This window comes from Centroberyx gerrardi, chromosome 10 (genome assembly GCF_048128805.1).
Source record: "Centroberyx gerrardi isolate f3 chromosome 10, fCenGer3.hap1.cur.20231027, whole genome shotgun sequence".
Classification (NCBI taxonomy): domain Eukaryota; kingdom Metazoa; phylum Chordata; class Actinopteri; order Beryciformes; family Berycidae; genus Centroberyx; species Centroberyx gerrardi.
In genome coordinates this window covers 3,448,808-3,476,495 of record NC_136006.1, presented here as the reverse complement: position 1 = coordinate 3,476,495, position 27,688 = coordinate 3,448,808, and the positions used below count along the sequence as shown (strand labels likewise).

At 42.7% G+C, this 27,688-nt stretch overlaps 1 protein-coding gene across 1 annotated transcript; it reads right to left on the bottom strand.

Annotated features, from left to right (window-relative positions):
• On the bottom strand, positions 1 to 22,107 carry lonrf2 (LON peptidase N-terminal domain and ring finger 2). The gene is made up of 12 exons (XM_078286005.1): positions 20,303 to 22,107; positions 10,910 to 11,028; positions 9,960 to 10,082; positions 6,909 to 7,064; positions 6,095 to 6,308; positions 5,359 to 5,458; positions 4,487 to 4,601; positions 4,000 to 4,121; positions 3,692 to 3,878; positions 3,451 to 3,585; positions 2,818 to 2,967; positions 1 to 1,716 (listed from the first exon to the last, which is right to left on the bottom strand). Exons 1-12 carry the CDS (start codon positions 21,057 to 21,059, stop codon positions 1,558 to 1,560), a joined length of 2,337 nt encoding a protein of 778 aa, XP_078142131.1. The 5' UTR covers positions 21,060 to 22,107; the 3' UTR covers positions 1 to 1,557.
• Between the last annotated feature and the right edge of the window lie 5,581 nt (positions 22,108 to 27,688).

Below are 27,688 nucleotides of genomic sequence, written 5' to 3'. Positions count from 1 at the left end.
TGAACGTGTTTTGTTTTTTTTATTTGCGATAAAAAATAGGTAGAAGATCTCCCTTTACAAATATACAAGGGAAATAATCCCTGTAATCCCCAGTCTGTACGGAGAGCAAGTGACTGCAGTGGAGTTACAAACATGGAGGACAGAGATACACAGAGAGAAAGACAAGAGGGTGAAACGGTCATTAAATAAAACATTAAAAAGGCCTCCGAGTTACATTGATATACAGATAAATCACCCAAGTTGAGATTTCACCATACACATACACTTAAGGGCATAGCAGAGAGAAAGAAAACCCCAAAAACAAAATAAAAAAAACACAATCAACCCTAAACCTAAGTCGCTATCTTTCCCAGAGAGTTGCTACAATAGGACAGACAGATCCAGATCAAATTCATCTGGGAGGATGCATTTTTAAAATATATATGTATATTCCTAAACGCAACTACAAATTTGTCTTGAGATACCGTGACACATTTGAAATTTAAATCTCCCCTCAAATCAAGTGGAGCATGTAGTGTTTTGTTTCAATTGATTTTAGACTTTTCAGTTGATTTTAGACTTTTGTCGCAGTTGATTTTAGACTATAGTGTGTTAGTGAGGGTATAACCACCATCCCAACTTAATGCCAATGCTCTCATGGCGACCGTCGCTTTCTACAGGACAAACTGAGGTACGTGACACCCACCGCTGGGTGAGACGATAGATAGAAAGCTCTGGCGTTTTGGCTCAGTCAGGTAGATTGAGAGAGAAGCAGCTGTTTGCTGGCGCACATTCAGGAATCCGACCTTCTGTACACCTTGTAAAACGGATTTTGTAACAGTAGTACAACAAAAAAAAACATCCACATACTACAGCCAAACCAATACATTCAGTCTTGTGTGTTTCTCAGTCATACATAGTGTTCTTGTTTTTTTTTTGCTTCATATTTTGGTAGGTGAGTGTTTTGATTCTTGAAGTGTGCGATGTGACAACGGTTCTGTCACATTGTTGTGGATGTGGCGTGCCACAAGGCTCTCTTGCGGGCCCACTTCCTTTCAGCTCATTGGAAATACTGCTTTGTTTATGTAAGAGAACTTCACTCCTTTAAGATTTGATTCTGTCCTGCTCTCGCTGCTGTCGGTTCACAGTTTTTTGTTCCTTCACAACATGCTTCATTGGACTCAGATGAACGACTCAAATCTGACCTAGATGAAAATGTAACGGCTAGGCCTGACTGCTTTACCTCGGCCCTCAGTAGAGAACCAGAGGCGAGAGGTCACTCGGTTCGGAGAAATGTATCGTAGCTTAAACTACTCCAGTGAAAGGACATGGACGGGCGGGCGGCTAGACCAACGGACAGACAGACAACACAGAAACCGGAAACGTCCCCATGCCAGCACTTCAGGTCCCGTCTGAATATTTCTACAGCTTAGAAACTGGGATGTGTTTTCAAAAAGGCAAAGCTCTCGGCCGAGCTGCTGCTGAATGACGGAAGAATGAGTTTGTGACTCTGTGAATTAACTGCTTCACCCCCCCCCCCCCCCCCCCTCCCCATCCCCCCTCCCAGCGGCTGGGCGATCACCGCGGCCTCTTGCGCGTGACAAAGATCAGGACCCTGCGGATGGCGATGAGCCGGTCCTTCAGGGAGGTCATGGACAGGATGGTGAGCTGGGCTCGGTTTTCCAGCGGCAGGACGGCGAGCAGCCACCAGCTCCAGGCCGGGCCGCTGGGACTGGCCTGCAGGAGAGAACACACACAAACACTGAATGAGTGAAGTTTCTTTTATTTATTTTTTTGTGAAACCACAGCGCTATCGTTAAAGAGCCACGGGCAACGAGAGGCAAATTCAAGACATTTCATTCGTCTAAACTAGGGCTGCAACTAGCGATTATTTTCATTGTCGATTAATCTGTCGATTATTTTCTCAATGAATCGATTAGTTGTTTGGTCTATAAAATGTCAGAAAATGGTGAAAAATGTCGATCAGTGTTTCCCAAAGCCCAAGATGACGTCCTCAAATGTCTCGTTTTGTCCACAACCCAAAGATATTCAGTTTACTGTCATAGAGGAGTAAAGAAACCAGGAAATATTCACATTTAAGAAGCTGGAATCAGAGAATTTTGACTTATTTTTCTTTAAAAATTACTCAATCCGATTAATCGATTATCAAAATAGTTGGCGATTAATTTAATAGTTGACAAGTAATCGATTAATCGTTGCAGCTCTAGTCTAAACCAGTGATTCTCAACCTTTTTCAAAGCAAGGACCCTAATTTAGTCCACATTAGAGACACAGACCCCCATTTGATGAGATTTTGTCTCTCGGACCCAAATCTGACAGTATATTTATTGTCAGATATGATTTTGTCCAGAATTCCATGACTCTCTGTATTGTAGGTAGAGAGATAACAGAGAAACTATGAACAGTCTTTCTTCTACATTCTCTAATTGTGTTAACTTCTTGTAAATGAAATAATGCTGAAGTTTAACAATTCATCAATTTGCTGGGGACCCCCTGGAACCCCCCCCCAAGGACCCCTGGTGGTCCCCGGACCCCACGTTGAGAACCACTGGTACCTGTGCATTATAAAAAATCATAAAAATCATGTCTACTCTTTATTATCTAATTAATAAAAGGAAGTAAAAGTTGTTTAACCATAACTGGATTTAAATTAATTTTCACATCTTAGTTGCAAATTTGCATAGTCAGCATTTTCCTCCATTTGTGAGGAAAATCATTCAGGAAAATCACAAATTCGTGAGCTGGTAACTTGTTTTTTCTCCTTAAATCTGCAGCGACAGTGTGTGCTGAAAGGGTTTCCCCGTCTCTCCGTCCTACCTGCGGGTCGGGGTCTTTGCTGGGAAGGTGTCCGAAGTGGCTCAGGATCTGGCTCTTCATGTTGTCTTTCAGGGAGGTGAACCAGTTGTTGGCCTGGTCGTACACAGAGTCGTGCAGCTTCAGCAGCTCCGCCAGCTCCTCCCCCTCCACCTGGCGGGACACACACACATCCGCTCTCTTGTTGCTGTCTTCTAGCACTTTCCTAGGGCTTTCTTTTTTTTTATTTTAATGAGACAGCACTTAATGGAAAGCACTTTGTTAGCTAATTTTACATGCCATAATTATACACCTATTTAACAATAAATGCCCAAAACATTTTTTTTTTACTTTTTTGTATTTTCATATCAAAATCCCATTATAGTGATCATGCTGTACCAATTTTTTAACAGTCCCGCCCCTCCCACCGCTCCCCCCATCCAATAAAACTGCCTCTCACGCCTGCAGCACAGTAGAATAAATTCCAGATTTTCCACTGTTTTTATTGCAGAGCTGTCACAGTCACTGAATGCTAATAACCTGAATGCTATTTTGAGTGACAGCTGCTTGACAGCACCTTGACATGAAATTCTCCACATCCTCCAACACACACAGAAACACACAGAAAAACACACACAGAAGCACACACACACACACCTTCCGGTCCTCCAGGTACTCTATCTTGGCGGTGTTGTATCCGTCTCTCTGGCCGTGGTTCAGCACCTTGAAGCGCGACACGCCGATGGTGTCGACCACCGAGCGACCGTCAGGGAAGAACTTCACGTCGCGCACCTGGAAGACGATTCAGCTCGTATTTATATTCACGGACTCTCTGCTTTATTTGACCGTGCACAGCGGGGGTTACGGGGTAAGAGTTAACACAGCGACACGCGCTCACCTCCAGCATGCAGCCGTAGTCGGCGAAGCCTTTGAGCTCGTCGGCGATGCACATGCCGAACTGCTTGGTGCCGGTCTCCATGGAGCGGCGGATCATGAGGCGGTAGCGCGGCTCGAAGACGTGCAGCGGGCAGGGGATGGTGGGGAAGGCCATGGTGCAGATGAAGATCGGCACTTCCTGGTTCAAGCTGCAGCAGAGGAACAGCGAGGAGGTCAGAGAGACGCTGCGTGTGTGTGTGTGTGTGTGTATTCATCTGGACGCTGGATTTAAGGATTTCCTTCTTAATGAAGTAATAATAATGAACTGACTTGGACAGCTCCTTCATCTCTTCCTCATGGATCTTCTTCCTCTCGGCCAGCTCGTCTCCAAGGTAACGCTGCAGCACTTCTTCCATCAGCAGGGTCTTGTTGAAGCCCCTGGTGGCCAAGTACTGCAATGACAACACACACACACACACACACACACACACCAGTTACACACAACTAGGCTGTAACTATAACTGTACTGTAGGGTATTAGATAATTGGTCTCCTGTATCTCACTCCAGTAGTAATGTTAGTTCTAGTGTTTCTCCATATTAAGACCACATTTCCCATCAACCCCGCTGCTTAATGTTCAAGCCCCTAACAATGTTACTCCCTCAGCATTTTTGATTTTGATTTGTTCGTTTGTGTGTATGCGTATCTCTATATGTGCGAGTATGTCTGTGTCTGATTGTGTGTATTCAATGCTGCAGGCCTGTGTGTGTGTGTGTGTGTGTGTGTGTGTGTGTGTGTGTGTGTGTGTGTGTGTGTACCTCAGAGAGATTCTCCTTGCAGAGGGGGCAGTTGGGGTTGTGGTCCAGGCAGCGCTCCAGACATTTGAGGCAGAAGGTGTGTCCGCAGGGCGTGGCCACCGGCTCGTAGAAAAGTCTGGGGGACGACCGCCAAAAAAAACAAACAAACACACAGAGGTTAACATTAACACACTGGACCGCCTGACACTGGCTGGCTCACATTAACATGATACACACACACTACAGTTTGAGGCCCTGGAAATGATCGGCAAAAAGTTGTATTCAAATTTGAGTACAAGATACGAAGTTATATGTGCAGGGTTCCCACACTCACTTGGACACCTAATTTGAGGACTTTTCAATGACTTTCTAGGTTTTGGGGGGGAGGGGGGAGGGGTTGTTCAATTCAAGGATGTAATGGCCATGTTTTGGGGTAAGACATGACATCGGTCAAAATTAGACATCATAGAGGCCTCATGTTTTACTCCTGATGTTGTCAAGTCAAGAAATCCTGGTGAAATCCTTCATTTTAAACAAAACTCCATCACAGTTTTCCTCAGGATGCTGATCCTAGCACGGAGGTCAGGAGGAGGAAGTCCAGAGAGCTGAGGAATATTGATGAATTTGCATTTTTAATAGAATCAAGAACTTTTTAAAGGGCCATCCATCCATTTTCAGAAACTTTTAAGGACTCATTTTTCCTCTAATCCATTCTTTCAAGGATTTTCCAGGCCTGTGGGAACCCTGAATGAGGGATAAACTTAATCCAACAAATACCGTTGGTCATAACTGTATGTGCGTATGGTGCGTATACATGCATTTGGTGTTTGTGTGTGTGTGTGTGTGTGTGTGTGTGTGTGTGTGTGTGTGTGTGTGTGTGTGCATGCCGTCACCTCATGCAGAGGGAACACTCCATGTCTCCACTGTCCAGCAGCTGAGTGGGAACCGTCCTCCCTCCGCACACCGCAGCCTTCCGGGAGCAGCTCGCCTCGTCTGCACAACGCATCACAACATCAAAACATTGTATCACCGTGACAACTGCGATAACTGCGACTCATCTGTCATCAGTGATGTTTTATTTTCCACAAAAGGAGAATTCCTCTAATAGATAGTTATATTCATGTTGCTGCCTGAGTTAAAGTGGATGCAGACTAGTAGCTCTTCATTTGAGACGCATTTGACTTGATGTCAAACTTGAATTTTTATTTGTGTTGTTTAAAACTCTCCTTATAGTTTCTATAAGCTAAACCAGCATTTTATCAGTCTATTTTTAAGTACAAAGTCAAATATTTTACATAAATATTTGACATTGAAGGCAGTGAATAATGTAAATTAGCTAAATTAAATTTTAACTCTTTTAATCAATGCTCTGTATAAGCTGCATTCCTATTTTCTATTTTTTATTTTACTTATCTATTTATCTTGAATTTGAATTAATTAATTACTTACCTGAATTTTATCTTTTATCTCTTATGTGTGTAATATATGTGTATATAAAGTCTATATAACGTCTGGTGTGCTGGATTTTTGTTGCTGGAGTGCCAAAGACAAATTTCCATTGCATGTAATGTTGTGGACAATAAAGATTTATCTATCTTTAATGTTATTTTGGAATGAAAGTCTTCCCACCTGGTCTGGGAAGTTTGGAGGGGGGGCTGAACCCGTCCCTGCTGTGCTTCCTCTTGAGGCCACCGGGGGGCGCCGGCAGCGCTGCCAGGACGCCGGCCAGGCTCTTACTGCTGCCGCCCTCCCCCACCGCCGGGTCAGGAGACAGAGGAGCGAGTCTGGAGGACGAGTCGGACGAGTCGACCGGCGGGTTCTTAGTCACACTGAACTCTGAGTCCTGGACAGGGAGGGGGAGGAGGGGGGGCGATTATCCTGCAGCGATTATCCTGATCACTCTGACTCTGTGATCATGATTATTAGCCTTGATGTGGGGAACAGAATTATTTTACTGCAGTTTTTGTATGTTGCCACAACGTCTTGATGAAGACTGGGCATTCTCAAAGAAATGTAATGTCTTTGTTGCCTTATTCAGCTTTTATTAATTATGGGAAATAAAACTGCATTTACAATTAGAAACCAGTGTGTGTGCATGCGTTGGGAGCAGGGATACAAACAATTAATTTGATATGCATTTGCTCACATAAAAGCTGCACTAGGTAAGTGTAATTTGTATGTAAAAATACACCAGCATGTAAACATAAATCACAAACTGGGGCTGCAGCAGAGAAGAGTCCCACTGAGAGGCTTCAGGTCCGCTCTATTTGCCCAAATTAAGCATGAGCTGCTGTCCAAGAAGTCTGAACAGTTTTCAAACAGTTTCCTCTTGCTGCTGCCAACATGTGAAGTTCCCTAGTGCAGCTTTGATGTTCGTTAAAATACAGTTTTTCTGTTGCCCCCAGTGCACGGTGTGTGTGTGTGTGTTTTTGTGTGTATTAACCTGTGCGGAGCAGCCAGGTCTCTGTGTGAGCGGCCTGAGGGAGCTGAGCAGGGCGGTGGGTTTGATGAGGCGGGTGGCCGCTCCGCCCTGCAGGGGGTGCAGCGGCGTCGGCAGGTCCTCCCTCTCAAACACCGAGGAGAACAGCTCGCTCAGCACCTGGGACACAACACACACACAACACAACCATGAGTCACTGCTTTACACTTAGCTTACACTTAACTGAGGGACAGTAAGCAGCTAAACTGAAAGCTGAACCTAGAGCTGAACAATTAATCGAAAAAAACAAAAATCTAAATCGCAATATGAACTTCTACAATTTCCAAATCTCAGAGGCTGCAGTTAATTTCTTCAGAGAGAGTTTGGTCCAAACTGGATTTGTGAACAAGGAGTTTTAGAGCTGCAGGTAATCTTTGGTCCCTGAATCAAAACCTTTCATCAGACTCACACTTTTCTTTTGTTTGTGTCTTTGATAGATAAATCAATAAGGGTCACCACCACAATGGACAATAGATTTTAGAGATGATAACATGTGAAAGCCTCAGTTATATCCAGTCTTCAGTCTTTGCCCGTTCTCACTCTTTCACCCTGCTGACTACTGTATATTTTCTCTGACTGTGCACCAATCAAATCAAAGCAAATCAATGGCTCTGTGTCAAACAGGCTGCTGATTGGCCGCCCGTTACGCTGCTCTACACAAAGCCTTAGCGTCTTAACTTCTGTTTCTCCACTGTCTGAACAGTTAAGTAGCCTCATGTTAGTAGAAACCTAACGTTATTATTCCCATGTGGCGACACAAAGCAGGTGTGAGGCCAACGAAAAGAGAAAACCAAGACAGAGACCGAAGGCTTCACATGGCACCCGATCCTGAAATAACACGTGACATATTCCTGGAAAAATTATCTAGGCAGGTGACCTTGTTTTTGTGTACCAGTCCTTGGCAGATGAGCCATAAAGTTAAGTTTGCTGGTTTTGTGTGTGGGAGCAAACACTTTCATCACAAACACCAGAGGAGAGCCTTCACTTGAAACTTGAAACTTCAGCACTGTGCCCCGAAGAGGACTGCTATTCCCTTTCAGTATATTATAATTCTGTGATTACAGGGATGAGGGGGATGCTCCTGGGACAGAGCGTGCCCTGCAGCGGGCCGGCCTTCTGTAACAGTTATCAGTGCGTGTAATGCTGGCTCCTCTAGGCTGCTGACTTCCTGTGGGACGGGGCATCTGAGACGGGACAGCAGTGCGTCATCAGCTAGCTAACGGCTGGGGAAGAGAGGGGGGGGGCTGACTGGAGATTTAGCATCATAACTAATCCTGTCTGATCTAGCCTGGAGAGGGATCAACACACTGTGAGCGCTATATACACTATACACTCGCCTGCTGACGTAGCTGTATGTCGTGATATAGTCGGCTGGCTCAGGGTTTCAAAAATTCACCAGCTGCTTTAAAGGGCGACTGTATGCTAAGTCAAACACATCACTGCATACAAATTTGTGTAGACTATAGCAGAGGCTTTGTATTGTTAGTTTATTTATACTCCGCAGCAGTGGGGACACATGAAGACAAAAACTCCAGAACAACAACAAAGACTGTGATGTAAGAGCGACAAAAGGCGGCTGAGGGAACCTGAGGGTTTAGAAAGCGTTTGATCCGTTATAAAGGTGCAGATTTCCTCTAATAAAGCAAACTGTTCATTTTGAAGAGTCGACCACAAAATGTTAGCAGGAGATGGAAACAAAGGCAATGAACCAGAAAAGAAAATGGAGACACTTTTCCACAAGGCAACCAGTCATGTGACATTTTAGACCAACTGCAGACGATTACTACATCCTGGCGCCTGGTGTGTGAAGAACTCAAGTAGTTCGGCCAGCAAGTCCGAAGCACAATGTGCTGCTTTGTTTTTTCCCGAAAGTGTGTCCTTTTGTTCGTATGAACCAGCCAAAATTTGTTTTCGCAGCAAGTACACTGTGGCCTTAACTGTTTGAGCCACCAATTTGATATCCAGGACAGAAAATAATCTCCAAATGAAGGCTGGTTACTTGCATTAGCGGCTGGTGGAGCGGACAAACGCAGCACCGACAGCAAATGTGACATGTGGCATTTGGCTGACAGCGAACACAAAGTGCTTGTGTGGTAAATAAGCTCATTTCCAAGAAACCCACTGTCCCTCCGAGGCCGACTATCTTATAATAATACATTCTAAATATAGGTGTAATAAAGGAGTCGCATGTCTACCACAGCTGAACGGCTTTGGAGCAATTACTCTTCATTAGCATCTGATTCCTTGAGATAAAAACTCATCGCCTAGGAACTGCATGTTCAAGTGTTGGTACATTTATAGAGCCTGTACTTTCAGCTCATGTATAACAGTCACACTCCAAATGATTTGGACTGACTGTACAACGGCAACCAGACATAACCAACATTTAAAACAAAAATCAGGAAGAAGTGTAAGAAAGAATGGATGTCTTTTATGACTTATTTTTACAGTCAGACAAGCTTAAGAAATAACTGGGCGGCCTCTAAACAGTGAATGACCATTTACACATAATAGATATGACTGAAATGCTGCTTGTGCTTGCATAGGGTGAAGGATATAATCTAGGATGTAATGTATCGTCTTTTTTGTAATCTTTTCTTTCAACCACTGCTGCAATTAACTGTACAGTGTAGAAGAAATCACCGCGTTCACCCTTGCTTTGTTTGTTGTGTAAAAACAATAAAATATCTTCAGTAGAAAACAGATGGTTCGGACTCAAAAAGAAGAGGGTTTTCCAAACTCATTATGCTCTTTTTTTTTATTTTTATAAATGCAGAAGGAACATTTCTGCTGGTGCCTTCTTCAGGATATAATATAGGATGTAATGTACTGTCTGTCCTCTTTTATAATCTGTTCTTTCAGCCCTTGCAGTAATTCACTGTAACCACTAGAGGCTGCTGGGGAGGCGGCCTGGGGACTGAAAGGCAGGATGGATCAGGGACTTCAGTTTGGAAGTTTTTCACCTGCCAAAATGCCTAATAAGTGGGTTTTTTTTTTTAAATAAGTTCCTCTTACCTTCTGAGCCTCCAGCTTGACTTTGGTCCAGTCAGGCTTGAGCGCCACACACAGGAAGTATTCCTGCAAGGCCTCATCGTTGCGTCCCGCTTTACTCAGCGCCGTGGCTTTCAGGTAGTGAGCCTGGACACACAGAGGAGGAGAGAAAAACAAAAAACATGAAACACTGCAGGCTGCTGGGACCCAAATCACAAATCAAGTAGATCAGGAGCACATATTAAAACTGAGATAATAACACAGGTAGGGGCAGGAGAGCGGCAAATACCAGCATCACAGCATGTCATGCTATGAATTCTGGCATACTGTTAATACCGTAATACAGCATCTTCTTAGATTTTAGGATGCATTTCTACATCTCACCTTTGCCCAGACATACAGCGCTTTGCAAAAGTATTCACCTCCCCTTGACTTTTTGAACATTTTGTACATTTATTCAGGATTTTTTTGTCTTCTTCTATGCAAAGCAATCTGTTCCATCAAAGTGAAAACTTTTCTTAATAGGCTTTCTTAATATGTTTGCATGTGGAATGTCTTGTAATTGTAAATAATTTGTTTTGAATTTGTTTTGTGCTCTGCAATTCTTTTTTTTGAATATTTATGTACTGTATGTACACAGGTCTCAGTCTCAATGGGACTTATCTGTTTAAATAAAGGATTCAATCAAAACTGAAAACAAATGTGTTGAAATTTAAGTTAAAGCATAAAAATTAAAATAACAGACATTTTCTTTTGCACGCATATTCACCCCCTTTGCTTCATTTGGGCTGTTTTCCAGTCCAGTTTTTGAAGTTGCATAGAACTCAGACAAAAAATCCTGAATAAATGTATTTTGAAATAACCTCCTAGCACAACAAAATGTGCAAGAAGTCAAGGGGGATGATTACTTTTGCAAGGCACTGTGGGTATATATTTGATCTTGCCCTCCTGACTGGTTCCAGTCTGTCTCTCACCTTTGGCCAGAGAGGTTTGACCCTGCAGAGGCTGCTGGCGTCCTGCACAGCCTGGCTGAAGCTCCTCATCTCCATGTGCAACTCCGCCCGCTGGCTCAGCAGCCGGCCTGTAGAGGGCGCTGTGGACCGCAGGGAGAAACACACACACACACACACACACACTCCATCAGGTCAGTGGATATGGCTCTAGGGGAAGAGCGGGGTTTTCTAGGTCTAGCAGAAGTAGGCCAGCAGCCTAACACGTGGCATGAGACCTACTTCATATGTAAACGTGCTACATAACTGTTACGTCGAGGGAATAACTCCAACACCAGTCACATTATCCAACGGATAAACTGTATATAGGTTTCTATATACAATAGTCACTGCAGTGTAACAGCTTGGCCTGTATTTGGAAGCACTGGTCACATAATCAAACATTTTATAACGTGTGTTACATGCCCAGGTTAGTGAAGCGTTTTATTCTTCTCATACTAGATAGATAGGTAGAAATGAATTTTGATCAGTTTCCTCCCCTGAATTTCATCATTCTTTTAGGACTTCGAGGATCCAGACTGGGAAGTGAGCATTTTGTCAACCAAGGATTTTAATTACTTACTATAGATTAAAAAGTAACAATCTGTTTTAATTTTGTGCTGTTGATCATTTTGTAAGACTAAATGTCGTTTTATTCAAATGTTGATGGTGACATCTCATTTTTGTCTTTGCATGGGGGAACTGAACAGATCTAAATGAACCGACAGCTAACTTGTTATAAAACGTCTCTTCTGTAAAGGGAATTCTGTAGCAAAACAGTCACATCCTAACACAAACAAGCCAACAGGCGGTTCAAGCCCGGGAGTATGTGGGGACAATCTGGGCATGGAAACTGAATAAGAAGCGCTTTCCTCAGGAATGCGGCACGTGTTATTAAAATAAGCAGAATCATAATATAAATAACCTACAATGCAACTTATTTTTACAGCACATTTCTTAAAAGACCACAAAGTGCTGTACAATAAGATAACATCATGTTCACAAAACAGCTTTCAGATGTTAACATCTAATAGCCTAAAGGCACAAGTTAAGGACAAGTACATAAACAGAGCTTTCACTTGTGTCTTAAAATAAAATAGTTTGATAACTGTACTTTACTACTGTAATATCTAGACTAGCCTGGAGCCATTCACATGATCAGGCTCCATCAAACCATGGTAAACTGCATTAGCTACCAGTGGTGGAAAAAGTCCTCAAATCCTACTTAACTTACACAAAGTAGCAATGCCATAATGGAAAAATATTTTTCCACTTTAGTTCAGTAAAAGTATAAAAGTATTAGCAGTAAAATGACTGAAGTATGAAAAGTAAAAGTCCTCATTCTTTCAGAGAGTTAAATTATTGAAGCATTAACCTGTAAGAAGTATTTTAATGTTGTCGGTCTAACTGCTCCATATACTGTTGGGAGTTTAAACTCTAACAATGCAACATATTTTATGAACTTACCGTATGTTTTGCATGTAAAACCTTATTCTGCAAAGTAACTAGTAACTCCAGCCAGCAGATAAGTGTAGTGGAGGAAAAAGTACAAGATTTCCCTCTGAAATGTAGTGGAGGAAAAGTAGAAAGTCTCACAGAATGGAAATACTAAAGAGCCAGTACCTCAAAATTGTACTTAAGTCCAGTACTTGAGTAAATGTACTTAGTTACTTTCCACCTCTGTAAGCTACTATCTAACAAAAGACACACTGTCCAGCACATTATGGATGACTAACTTAATTGTGTGTTCTGTGTACTTGTAGCGCTCGATGTTGTACATGGGCCAAGTCAGAGGCGTCGGATCATAACAGCGAGGTCGTGTTGCATGGAGTCCCAGTGGTTTTTTTTGGCTGCGGTGTCGTTTCAGAGCCAAAACTGGGCCGGTATGGGCCCCGATGGCAACATTTTGGTATCGTGGTATTGTAGAGTCAACGAATCACTGACAAAGCACCTGAGTTTGTCAACACGTGATGCAGAACATTACACCACAACACTAAGGAAACTCTATAGCCGTTTGTGTTTCACAACAGGGACATTAATCAAGTTAGAGTGGGAAATGCTTTAAAATTCTGACGCTGGCTGCTAAGTTTGTCTTTTCTATTTAACCCCAGTGTCTAAAATTAACTTTCTGCTCACCTGCCAAGGGCTGGTAAACAAAACAATAAAAATAAATGCCTGTTAAGAGTATTTTTACCAGTTCAAACAATTCATATACATTTTACATACAAATATGTTACCCAACCCCTTTTCAATGCTCATTCATGTGTAGAATCAGGTCATTTAAAAGTTGCTTATACAATGGATCGAGTTTGTGATTCATCATGAAGTGCAACAGCATTCAAAATGACAACCGGCAGCAGAGAAACAGGTGGAAAAGTTTGCAGAAGTTTAGATGCTACCAATCCAATTCCCAATTACCAATCAGGAGTCTGTTTGATACAGAGACATTGTTTTGCTTTGATTTGATTGGCTAACAGTCAGAGTGTATACGGTGGCCAGCAGGGACAAAGTTTGAGAACAGGCAAAGACCAAAGACTGTATTTAAGCGAGTCTTTCACATGTTATCGTCTTAAAAAGTTCCCGGCCAATGTGGCGGCAACCTTTAGTGATTTGTCAGCCAAAGACAGATTTTACCGGCATTTGGCGCGCTTGGCGGGTGGGATTTTCGGATCCTGGACCCGTTAAGCGAGTTTCTTAAGAAACCTTTTTTCAAAGGTTGGATCTGCCATCTTCCCACAGAAGGAACAGAAGGCAGAGCAGCGGCCCGGCCTGAGCTGAGTCAGCTGAGAACGCAGCGTCAACACCGACAGCAGGACCATTGGAAAATATTTATCCACAAATCCAAAATATTGTGCTACGATCAAACACCCGCAATATGGTGCTACTGATGATTTATGACAAAGTTACGCGTGTGATATCAAACAAGCCTCCTACTGATTTAGAGAGAGGTGTAGCCTACACCAGCAATGATTGGGCCAAAATCAGAGAAGGTGGCCACTCCTGACGCTCTGATGCAAAAGAAAAATATGGTTATTGAGTAACTGCAGACCAGCGAGCTGAAATGTGCACAGTTTGGGGCCAAGCCATAGGAAGAGCAAACAAACACAAAGTACTCTGGTCCAGAAAGCTTTGTGTGATGCTATACTAAATGTAATTAAATACGGAAATAGTAAGAAATAAAAGCCGTAAAAACAGGAATTTCAAAATGCATGGCAGTTTTAAGTCAAAATAAGCAGATAATAAGAATCTAGCATACTACTACTATCTAGAATACTACTGAGCTATTGATTTTCATCAACCTTCAATAACAGCTTCACTCACTGGTTAAATCATTAACCCTCAACTTAAAGCTTTGCCGTTGGCCTGACTTTACGCTGAACCCTCTATACGGTTAAAGATCAGTGAAAGCTGAGGCTTTGACTCTCAGGGAGAAAAACAAAATGTAGGATTTCATGCAGATTCCTTGAACTATATTTCTTGGAGGAAAATCTAAGAAGAAGAATTCTTGAACTAATTATACATCAAGTCAACATACAGACTTTGACTGTGGTGATCTGAAAGAAAACCTGAGGAATTTGTGGGTTGGGCTGAAGTGCATGCCGTAAAAATAATAAGAAAAATACGTGACTAAGTAAATATGGGAATTTTCATGCCCCATGTTCTCACGTTGAGTGGGACAACTCAATTAGCTGTCCATCGATCAACATCTTTGTGTTTTTCCCACTCTTTAGTGCCGAGGCTCTCTAATCAGCCCCAAAGGGAATAATCTGTGGGTGGATGAGAAGGAACGACTAAGGACGATGTTGATGATTAATGACTATCTTGGGCCTCTTTCCCGCGGGACGTCCACACAGCCCAACCTCTCTGGGTAACACAGGTGCAGAATGAACGAACCTTTCCTCCCTTGTGCTTTACACAACTGGGTCAGCGGCTGACGCTGGACAGGATGATAACAGAGGTCCAGACAATAATAATCAAAGTTATTACTAATATTCAGAATATAATAAATTCTACTTAGGAAAAGTGAGCAATATCTGCTGCAGTTCGTTTATGGTTGATGTGAAATTCGTAGATAAAAATGATTTTGGATGTTAAATAAAGTTGTAGTAACGAGATGTCATTCCCGTTTCCTGCTTCTTCCAGTATGATGTGAACTCTACAGCTTAACGGCAAAATGTTGATAATGTCTCACTTCCTAAAAATGTTAGCTAGGTGGTCAACTTCACAGCTGTAAACAAATCTGTCACCACAGCAACAAATCGCCTATTGTGGATAAATGTCGCAGTGGTGATCATGGGTGAAAACTGTAGAATTGTAGAATTTTTTCCAACTTCGCTTCACATGCGCATCAATTTGACTGAAGCTCAGACTTGAGCCCGTCACTCCACTTTCACACAACAAGATCAATAAGTCACTGGAAGTCCATTTATTTCCTACAGAGATGGAAAAAATGGAGGATAACAGCCATTCAAAGCTTCTCTATAACTTTTATGATTACAGGAATAAACGTCTCAAAAACAAAGCTTGAAGAACATCTTTCATTGGGGTCGATGGGAAGCTCTGATGTCATTTTATTTAGTTTTTTCCCAGTTTGTTTTTAATTAATGCTACTTAATTAGCTAGCTAGCTATGTTAACTCATCAAAACAATATAGCCTAACGTTTGACAGGCAATACCAGAACAGCACAAATACACAATTTACCAGTTCAAAAGTCCGTAGCAGCAGCAGAGCACTACACTTGAACAAGATGTTGGTCACAATAGACAGTTGGTCAGAATAGAGTGACACATTGACCATTTTTCATGTTTGACTTTTGAGATACGATCACATCAGAAGTTATAATTTTATTCTTTAATTTGGCCCCAGAACCCTGTCTGACTCTGAATGTAGATTCTGAATAGAAAGCAGGATCAGCTTGGCCTGGTCCTAACCAGACTCTTTGTCTCTTTGATCCAAACAGTCTGGGGACTTTGTGTGATGTTTCCTACAGCGATAGCATCGCTGTTGACGAGGCGGGTGTTGTTGTGATTGGAGCATTTTCTCTCTGATTCATCTTATTGTCCAGAGAGAGGAAATGTCGACAGGTGCGAACCTTACAGCTGATTCAATTTGTAAAAGTTTGGGCAGACTGTGTGGGCAGAACTTATAAATAAAATAAAAATGGGACTTTAAAGGATGTAAAAAACCTCTTTCAAAGTCATGTAGACGAGGAAGCAATTGTGTTTAGTATGTCAACAATTCTACGATATCGAGGGAAACTTAAAGGGTAACACTGGTGTAATTTTAGTTTTATCATATCGCCATTAACGCCCATGAAAAGTCTGAACCCACTGATGTATTTCCACAGTCAGAAGCTCCTACTGTCTGTTCTGCTGCAGGTTGGAAATTACAGGCTCCCATTGTTTTCAAAAATACATTAAAAACAGCTCAGAGACAAACTGCTGCCTCGACTAACCTAATCCATTATCTTAAATAACACGTTTATTGTATTTTCTCTTAACCCGACTTTATAAAGCCACAGTCATAGCAAAAGTAATTCCATTCTGCCAGTATTTAACGTGAAGAGATCATGGTGCGTATTTGTCTCCCACTCTGCCGCGAGTTTCGTTTTGTCTCTTCGCTGCCGCCAGAAGTTTATGAGTGCACAGAAATGGAAAAAGTAAAAAAACGATCCCCATTTAACATGATAATGAGCTGCGTGATAAAGACATGTTAGGACACCTTGCAATACACAACAACATGATGTACTGCGTGAGTCAAGGCAGCAGTGTGTCTCTGAGCAGTTTTTAATGGATTTTTGATAACAGCGGGTTAACATTGGGTTTAGACTTTTCATGGGCGTTAATTCCAATAGGAAAAAAGGTAAAATTACACTGTTGTTCTCCTTTAACGTACAAAGGTTCAGAGTATTGTTCAGGCCCGTCTCGGGTTTCTAGACTGTCTCCTTCCAGCTACAGTTGGACAGGACGTCCCGGCTGGTGTACTGGATCAGAATAAACCAGGCCAGGTATTCTCATTCAAATTGATGCTCCTGAATAGCCGGTCTGTTGGAGGCGTCGGTTCTACTCATTCTGATTCTGGGGCCGGCTGTGACAGAACAGAAGATCCAGTTCTTTAAGCTGGATGCGGTACAAATGAGAAGGGGCTGACCTAAATCCTAATGGCTTCTCACAATAGAAAACATATGCAGGAAATTAAAAAGAAGCAGACTGAAAGAAAAAGCTGGAAGCTTGAGAAAAGCATCATCAGGCAGCACAAGTGGATATCGCACATTTAATCGCACATCGCTACCTTCAAATCCAGAAACGGGATATTTAAATCTGTAATTAAAAACCTTCGCAAAAACGGGAAAGACGTCAGCCAGCACCACCCCCCCATCTCAGCTACAGATTTGCGGCTCCTCAGGTGTTCAGAGGTGCCGTCTCTGAACAAAGCGAGCGGACTGGTCCGAAAAGTGTGGTTCGAGGTACAGCTGCATCTGGCAAGACGAGGCAGAGAGGGCAATCGAGACTTAACAAGAGGCTCTTTTATTTTGAAACAGGATGAGAATGGCAATGAGTACATTTCTCTCAACGCTGAGACCAAGAACCACAAAGATGCCAAAGATCCATGTAAAGAAAATTACAGGGGGTGCATCTTCGCTGAGCCTGACAATCCAAACTGCCCCGTTGCCAGTTTTAAAAAGTATTTATCCCTTTGCCCTCCTGACGTTAAAGCTTTCTACCTTCACCTGCTAAAAAAAGACCAGCAGCTACTGAACAGACAAGCAGTGTGGTACTCTCGTGAGCCCATGGGGCAAATGTTACCCCAAATCAGCCAGGCAGCCGGGCTTTCAAGGAGGTACACCAATCACAGCTTGAGGAGCACAGCTGTCCAACTCCTCTCTCAGGCTGGTCTTGAGAGTAGGGAGATAATGTCTGTGACTGGGCACAGATGTGAGGGCACCCTGAGGAGCTACTGGGCTCCAACCATTACAGATAGGGACAAGTGGAGCAAGATCCTGTCCTCTAAACCAGGTAACGGCAGCAGATCTGGTGAGCGCCTCTCCTAGCTGCCTATCGCTACATACTAATTTAAGCGATAAGCGGTAGTGATAATAGTAATATTGTTACCAGTTGTAACATTAGTAACAATTGTGTTTCCAGGTGTGTCAACTGCAAAGCCCCGGCAAGAAGGAAACGTAGAGATGAATGAGGACAAAAACGTCAACATCAATATTCCCAAAGAAGTCCCATTCACCTTGTCTCACTTCACCATCAATGGAAATGTTCAGTTTAACGTGAATTATAACGCTAAGTAGGCTAATCTTAAGAAGGCTACAGAGTTTACGTTGCTATGGACGCAGTTCCAACCGTAGAATCTAACAGACTATTTTTTGTAGCGGAAGCAATAAAATCATTTTTTAAATCAATAAAATCATTTTCAAATCAATATTTTGTGTCAAATTATTGATTTCTTTAGTAAGTAGCCGTGTAATAAATTTATTTCGCAATAATGACCCACTCGCTGTACATTATCCCGCTTATGGCTTACATAATGTAAATGCGTAGCAAAATAATGCATCTTAGTGTAGTGTTTTCCATCATGTTATGTTACATTCTCATTCAGATTCTTTCATCCAATTCAGCTTTGCCTTTGCTTGTCATTTATCATTTTGTTTTGTTTTTCCTCGAGGTGAGACGTCCTTATCAGCCCCGCAGGATTTGTTTTATCTGCCTTGCACAGATAAGCCATTTGTTTCTCTTTGTGTGTTTTTTATTATTTTATCACTGTTATCATTTCATTTCTACGTGTTATCACTGTAAATAAACTAAAATGAAAACATAACCAGCTTATTGTGGCTTGTGCTGTGCAGCCAAGTAAAACATACTCTTATTCACAGATACATCTCTCTCTCTGACTGACAAAAAAACACACACACACATACAGTATATCATTTTCACGGTGTACATACAGTGCACAAGCCACATGACACTGATAAGTGAAAAGAGGCCAAGCAGCACAGGTTGGGTAACGGCTGCATCGCTGCTGACATCACCGCCCCCTAACGCTCTGTACTGGTCTGCGTCACGGATGCCAGCAGGCCTCCTGCTGGGTTTGTTGGGAAAACACTGGCTGGCAGCGACAGAGCTGCGAAGGCACTCTGTCCACTCGCCGGCCCGATTCCTTCACCAGACAGAAGGCGTGAATCAATATTGATCTGCAGATGAGTCGGCAGAGAAACGTCTGAAAAGAGCCCGTTTGTACACTCAGAGAATCTGATGTGTTTTTTTTCCCAATTGGCTGACACTTTTATCCAAAGCATCTTACACTAACGGGAGCGTTTTCAGTCTGGGAGGCCCTGGTGGGAACAGAACCCCCAACCCTGGCAGTGTTAGTGCCTTGCTTTACCTACCGAGCTGCAAAAGGACCAGAGAAAACAGCTTGATATTTTGATTCTGATATGTAGGCCGAAGGTGTGAAGGTTGCTCAACTTTCTCTGAGGATTCAAACTGAGCAAATTGAGTGTCGCCCGGCCCCTGACCCAGGATTAATGAAACACACGGGTATTCTCCATGTGACAAGCCATCGGAACATTTTGGGTCTTGGCCGATAGTTTCGGGAAAACGGCAGCTTAGAAATAAAATAGGCTACTTCTTTATTACCATAGCTATGTAATAAGAACTATTTGTAAAGTATTCCTCTTTCTAAGTGCTAAGGTAAGTAGGTTTGAAGTTAAAGCAGCATTGCAGCAATTATATCACTCCCTTAAACAGCACAGCCTCTATGGCCTCAATGTATGGTTACCCAACCTATCATAAACCGCCAGCTTATGAAACACTGACGAGAGGAAGGGGGAGGGGCTGAGGAGGAGGAGGAGGGGGGAGGGGAGGAGGAGGAGGGGGGGTCAATCCAACCCAACCCATCACAAATGAGGAGTGTGTTAATGCTATATGTAAGCATTATATAAATGAATAACTCAAAGTCTGGGATAATTCAGGGCGGGCTGATATGTCCAGAAAGCCTGAAATCTCTAAAAAAAAATCTAAATAAAACTAACACACATCCCATCCCTGTAGCTGCTGGATGTAAAAACTAGGTAGAAAATAGGGTATGGATATGTGTGACTTAAGCCATCATAGGAAAATAGGGTACATAATAAATAATTGTGCTGCTTACATAATGAAGGATGGAGTGTCATGTAACGTCTGACCTCAGTAGGGTTTAGACAGGTGAGAGGGGCGCCCCCTATGGGTGACACCGGGACGTGAGACAGAGAAAAGTAGGTCACCTGGACAAAACGCTTCAGTTTTCAGTGGCATAAAACACATATGATATGGTTGGAAAAAAGAAACAACACATTTCTAGTTGTATCTAGGGATGCAGTGCTCTCTTACCTAGCTCTACTGCCATGTTGTACTTCTCCAAAGCATCCTTGTGGTTCTGTTTTTTCCACAACACCTCTCCCTCTATCCAGTGTTTCCTGGCTTTGCTTTCAGTCGCGAACCATTTATCCAGCAGGCCGCTGAGAACAACATTTAGTCTCAGGCCGATGGGCAGCACCTGTCCATCTTTTTTGTTCAGCTTATGCTTGCAGTGTCTACAGTCTTTCACAGAGTCGTCCTCCATGCAGCGTTTGCAGAAAGTGTGGCCGCACTCCAGAGTCGTGGGTTCATGGAGCAGGCACCTGCAGAGGAGGCAGGAAAACAAGTCCAGGGCCTCGTCCTCCACAGTCTCTCCATCTGTGTCAAACCCATCTTCCCCGTTACTGTGCGTGCCGTTTTTAACATGCCCGTTTGTCCCCGCGATGTTCAGCTCTTTCTCGCGAAGGGTACGAGCGATGGTTTCCACCAGGAGGCGAAGCTCGTCCGGCCGCAGCTTGCCCAGGCTGGCCGACGTGCAGTACGAGTCGAGCGCCTCGGATATGCGGCCGGCTCGGGCCAGAGAGTCGGCTTTACGCAGGCACAGGCCCCGGTCCGGCTGCTGGAGGTCGGCGAGCTGGGAGCTGTAGATCTCCACAGCCAGGTTAAAGTCTCCAGCCCGGTTGGCCTCTTCTGCCACCTCCAGCATTTCGGGGCATATCCCCGCAGCTCCGGGGTTGGAGAGCGGATGGACGAACAGCTCGCCCTGGTGAGGCTGGATCCCCGTCTCCATCTTCAGCAGCGGAGTAAACTCCCGATATATTGACGGTGACAAAGTTCACTGAGAGTCTGGCAAAAGCAGACCAAACTCCTCACGCTGCTTAGAAATCATATCCCGACATAAGGCTAACTCACATTAAATGTTTTGCTCTCGAACGAAAGACCCGACTGATCCCGACTCTTACCGCTGTTGCTGGCTACTGGAAGTAGGTTAGGCCTCATTCCGAGTAATACGAACTCACATAAAATAAAATAGGACGTCTGTCTAACACCGTTGGTCCATGTCACGGTCCCACAAAGAGCTGACTATGGGTTCTCCATCACCAAAGCCAGTAGAGGATGCAGTTTCCTTGCCAACAGCACTCATGTACCGGCTTCCCCTTCACGGAGCAGCGGGTTGTGTTATTTACCAAGCTCTCCACTCATCAGCTCTCTTTCACCTCCCCTTTACATAAAGTAGGCGGTCTAATGTTACTCGGCGACAAATGAAAACTTGTATTCTTGTGTTCTGTGGCTTTTAACACTGACGGCAACACTGAAACACGATTCTTCAATATTTTGAGATTGTTTGGTCGCAAGCCGGTGGGTCAAATCCTGGCTCATCCGTTAGCGAGGAGCAATAATACGCTTCATTTCCATTTCTCTATCGCGCTAGCTTGCCGTTAAGATACTTTGCACTACATCGACAGTAAACAGTTGAGGTTTTAAAATACTTTACGGTAAACAAAGAGTGGAAAAAATATGAGGTTTGTTACGAAAACACGGGGTAGTGTTCCTTTGCTTCAATGAAGCGCAGCAGTCCGGGTGTTGCTCAGCGTCACTTGTTTTTATATAAGAGCCCCGGGAGCATGAGCCACAGCGGGTTAGCTTACACCGATTGTCCCCTCGACGGTAGTAAAACTGAACAAACGATCTCTTTCCAAGCTGATATCCCAAAAGTCGTTAATTTGACCGAACTCACAGGGACTCACGGACGTCATTTCTTCCTTTTATAACCGTGAAAACGCCGATAAAGGCAAAAATATGTGTCTTCGGGATACTCCATCCTGGTTGCTAGCCAGCTAGCTTCACCAGCTAGCCGTTGCTACTTGGATTTCAGAGATAATTTACCGAAGCAGGCGCATGCAGTCACGTGACGCCTGTGGATGATTCCTATTGGTCCGCTATATGGCTCACTTATATAACGCAATAATATTGTATAACCTTTCACCGTCAGCAGTGAATAGCAGGGTGCCGTGTTTCACCAAACTGCACTGCAATAATGATGTTTGTAACAAGTTTTCACACGTGATATCACACTGAGATGCCTTGAGGACGAAGTGAAATCCTCATTTCGTGTATTTCGTGTCTGGTTTACTGTCGGGACTTTAATTATTTGTCTCCATCCCCGGTTATATCACTGTTCCAGGAGGGGAATAGATGTATTGTTTTATGTAATGTTTTATATAAGCAGCCAGAATATTTTCCCCACTCTTGTTTTTGAGCTACAGTGTTGAATACATAATGACTTACGCTTAAAACACATGCTCATAATTTTGAGTCATATAATAAAAAAAGAAAACATTAAAGCATTTCCACTCAGGTAATAATCTGTGTTTTTTATCATGGGATGTGATGTGAAAACATATGGCGTCTAGTTTCAAACATTAACTTGAATCTACTGCCACTGAAAACACATGAACCTCGGCCCTGCTTGTGATAAAATCATCTGTGCTCTAACAGAAGACAAGGCACAGAGTGAAGCAACCCATCAGCCATTCAGTTATCTCTGCTGCCACCGACACGTGACTGCTGCTACAAAGACCGTGTTGGAAACGTCTCTGTAGAGCCAGTGACTTTAATGTGCCACCCTGGATGATTTCAGTGTGCTTTTTAGGATACTCTTGCCTATTCAATCAAATTGAAGTGACATAAATCCAGACAAACTAATCTGACACATTAGGGGCAGCAGGGGCCTTTGTCACCAAACTGTCATCCTGCTGAAATCTGTAGCTGACCTCTGACCTCCCTGTGGAGGGGAGCAAGCGAAGGGAGAATTTACCTGTAGGGATCAATAAGTATCACATTACTATTTTGTATCATTAAAGGTGCTATGTATGGTATTATTTGCCTTCACGTTTGTTGGTATTTTTCAGACCAAAACACTTTTGAGATCAAAACATAGATGGTGTATGGGATAAATGAATGGGGTTTTCCTAACTCTAACAAAACTATATGACATTTGTACATTTGTATATGAAAAAAATAGTTTTCAGATTACAAAATTTTGGTGTAGTTTTAAAAAGCTATTTGCTAACAACTAAGTGGTTACCAAGTTGCACAATCATAACGTCACACACTGCTTTTCCTCGCTCCCTGACCCTGAGCTGTTACCTGCATGACTGGAGGTCGGCCACAGAACTAGACGTGTTCATAACTTATGATGTGCTAATAAACTTATATAGCCGGTCACATAACCGCTAGCTGTGACCTATATAACGTGTGCAACAGTGTTAGCAGCTGTTAGCAAGGTAATTGTTTAATGATTGTTGATCCTCTTCGGGGGGGGGGGGGGGGGGGGGGGCAGGCAGCAACGGGGCTTATGGGAAATGTAGTCTTAATGTGGAGAAACACTACAACTAACAATACTACTGCTGTGAGATAGAGGAGAACAATCGTCTCCACCAGGCTGTTATTTGTTTATGGTAACTAAGGTATCACTGACAGTGATTTATTGATGTTTAAAAAGGCGACACATGGCCACACTTTAAACTATGAATCCCCAGTAATGAATTGCGTAACAATCAGAACATTTTCCCATACGGCAGCTCTCTTAGTAACTTACTATTTCACAATTTGCGTAATTGGAAAGTTGTATAAGGATGACATGAGTCTCTGTGACTCATCTCCCCCGAAGTCTCACATTCCACTGCTGTCCTGTCTGCTCAGCTCACCCCACAGGGAGTGTGTGTGTGCGTGTGTGTGTGCATGTGTGTGTGTGTGTGTGTGTGTGTGTGTGTATAGGGAGAGGCAGCTCAAACACAGAGCAGGCCAAGGTGGTTCTCTTCTCAAACAAAATATTTCTGCATTAGATAACGTATCATGAGGTGATATAACATGCATGCCCACACACACACACACACACACACACACACACACACACACATATACACACACACATAAGCCTTGTGGGAGAGCTAAAAGTGACCGTTATGACACACTCCATCCTTCACACTGGCATAAGAGACTTGCAGAGCTTTCTATCGCCGCTCATTACCTTATGAAACAAGTATGAGCGACCCAAATTTTCAACATTTATGCTTGGTGATTTATTATTTGTTGACATGTATCACATATTAGAAACAGAGATACAGGTGTGGTTTGTGCCAAAGTCTGTCAGCAAACTGTATCAGTATATAAATGTTCTGGCATAAGATGAAGAAACTGAATCCTCTCTTCCATGTCACAGCCAAGCTTGACATGAATTTACGCCCACATATTTTCAGCTGAATTAGACCCAGGCCCTCCTGTGATCGTTCAGAAGATGGTGATGGCAAATGCAATCCTATGTTGTAGTGTTTTTTTCTCAGTTCACTTATATAGGCTACCTTAAACATTTGGCAGGGACAGTAACACCCACTACAGTCAAACACCGCAGCACTGCAAAGGACAACACAAGGTAAAGACGACTGGCACTGGAAAATGAACTCTACTGTATCTTAAATTCACCTATAGGCCTGAATGTTTATATTATAGTCAATTGTAATATTTTTTTATAGTTTCTTGCTCTCGTTCTGAATTATGTGTTCTTCTATTTGTCATTTTAACTCATCTGTTTGATGTCAACTGTTTATTTTTAACCCAGTGGACAATAAAGGTGAACCTTGCATCGTTAACCAATAGATACAGCAGGATGTGATGTGATGGGCGGAGCCAAAGAACCACAGTTTTGCGGAGCTCAAAATGGTATAAATATAAACAAAAAATATGAATAGCAATGACTCCTTTTTCATGACCATGGCATTCATGATGTTGAAGGTCAGCAGCTAGCTAACTAGCTAACCTAGAGAGCTATAGTTCTCTCAAATGTTGTCGTCATTTTGGGGCTTTCAGATTATATATATTTTTTTTTTCACCTATGGCAAAAATAAATGGGATCTTTGGATCCCCTTTGCCAGTCGTTCTGTTCTTAAAATGAGTGAAATGGAATGGGAGAAAACATGAAACATGACATATGATGAAGTTATGACATATTTTAACATGTTGAATTTAAAAAAATATATTTTGCTAACAACCATGGTGGGGATGCTGCGTTATCCTCGCTTCACAGAGCCTTGAAATACTTTGTTGCAGCTTCAATCAGAATCACCTAAACTAATAACGAAATGAAGAACAGAAACCCCTGGCAGCAAAAATAGTCACGTAGTTAAAGGCATTAACATAGTTTTACATCCCTATTCATTTTCTCATTAGACTGAAAGGGGGCGGAGCCAGCCTCATAGCTTAAGGGTAAGCTATGAGGGGCGGGGCTTAATTGATAAGATGAATGACTCTCACCCCCCTCCCTCTCCTCTCATGTCCCAGTTAGCACAGGGGATAATTACATCACATCCTGTAGAAACCATTCTCTAACAATCTGTGGCTGAGGTTTGGTGCGGGCGTCGCCATGATAGACATTCCATTTGTATTCCTTGTACCTGTCGGGTAGATGCAGGGTGTCAGGCCTTAAACAAATACATTATCCACCACTATCTGAAGATACTGTGTCCGGTTCCTTAGCTGTAACCATCTAATCCCTGTAGTAATCCAAGGGATAACCTGAGTGTAATCCATGGGATTCCCCCCTCTGAGAGGCTGCAGTCTGCAGCAGTGGGCGGCGCTGCTTGACTCACCTGTTATTCTAGGAACCAAAGCAGCCGGCGTGCCGCGCTAATACATCCGGTGGCCGGCAAAATGCCTCACATGTGAGCGTGACACAGGATTACTGCAGGCATGAGCAGGGTGTGCTGCATCATAACCGTCAGTTTCCTAACATATCATGAAATTCCACTTCTAAAGAGAGTTTGTCTCGACTTGCTAAACATTACGAATCAAAACATTATGGATCAAATAAAAGACAGGGTAACGCTTTATTTTCCAGGTCCACAATTTTCTCAGGAAGTTTCCTGGACAGAAGCATGAAGTGAAGCAGCAGCTCTGTAGAAACTGTCTCAGTCTGGAGAGTCGATCAGATACTGAACATTTCTACAAGAGTTTCCTGGAAAGAACAAAACTATAAACTATTTACTGGAAAAACAATAGACAGAGGTCAATTATCAGAAGTCATTATTCATATAATTATATATAGTTATTTGTTGAATTCTTAATTAATTTTAGTTCATTTCTAATTTTCTATATATCTTTCTGTCTTGGAAACAGAAGAAATTGGAGGAACTTACCAACTACCATTCAACTCTTTCTCTATTTCCCCTGTAATTAGAACATAAATTAACAGTTCCTTTCTAGGAAATTATTAGGAAATTGCGGACCTGGAAAATAAAGCGTTACCAAAGACAGTTCAACAAATCAAACACATTCAGTCATATGGATTATCATTACATGTTCTGCATCAAATACCAGCTGAAAGGTTCCTTTAACATTTTATGATATTCAGTATTAATATATAACACTATGTGGAATCTCAGATATGTGGTGAGAAAAAAACAAAAAACAAATTTCAGTGAATTAAATTCAACCACCTGAAATTCCAATTCATTTCCAATTCTGTTTCTTGTAGGTTTTTTCAAATTCTAATTCCAATTCCTCAGTTGAATTGGAGTTAATGAGTTAATTCATGAACTTGACCCCAAACCTGCAACATATAGAGTGATAAAGCCACTGTGTTGTTACTGAGTGACTGAACATTTACAGTCTGCATGCTTTGCTGCTCTGACTGCATGACCTGGTTCCTTTAGCTGTGAGTCGAAGGTAGGGATGGAGCGGAGGGAAAACCACCTCAACTCAGGTTACCCTCCTTTTTAAAACTTTTTATGACTTAAATTCATAGTATAAATCACAGTAAGTAGCATCAGACTGATATAATTTATATGAAGATTCTGTCTTTTGAGGGAAAATCAATGCTTTTCTGAAAATATAATAGATTTGTGTCTCTATTGGTGGTTGTTTGCCTTATGATCACTAACTGGAGGTCACAGTTTACCCTCCTTTCCATTCACCGTTACGTCACAGGTCAAAGGTCATGGGTCTACTTCTAATGGGTCCCCCATGCAAAGAGTAGCAATATATTTTAATGAGGCCGTTTCCCAGAGGCGAGGCTCAGTCGACTAAATTTAGGTTCCAGGCTGCAGATTAACCTCCGCTGTGCTCAGACTTCACAATCTGCATCATTACCACGTTTTTGGAGAAAAGGTGCTCCGCTAATTGAAGAGGTCGTTTCCAAAAGGTGATTTCCTGTCAAGTCCTACTTTCATGAAATAATTGGTGGCAAGCAAGTAAAGTAAGCAGTAGGTAATAAAAAATGATGGGATGGGAGGTTTCCATTTTATTCCAGGCGCAAAAAGTGTAAGGTGTCGCACAGCAGAAGCATCAGGAAGCATCAGGAAGCATCAGGAAGCATCAGGAAGCATCAGGAAGCATCAGGAAGCATCTTCAGCGCATGGCATG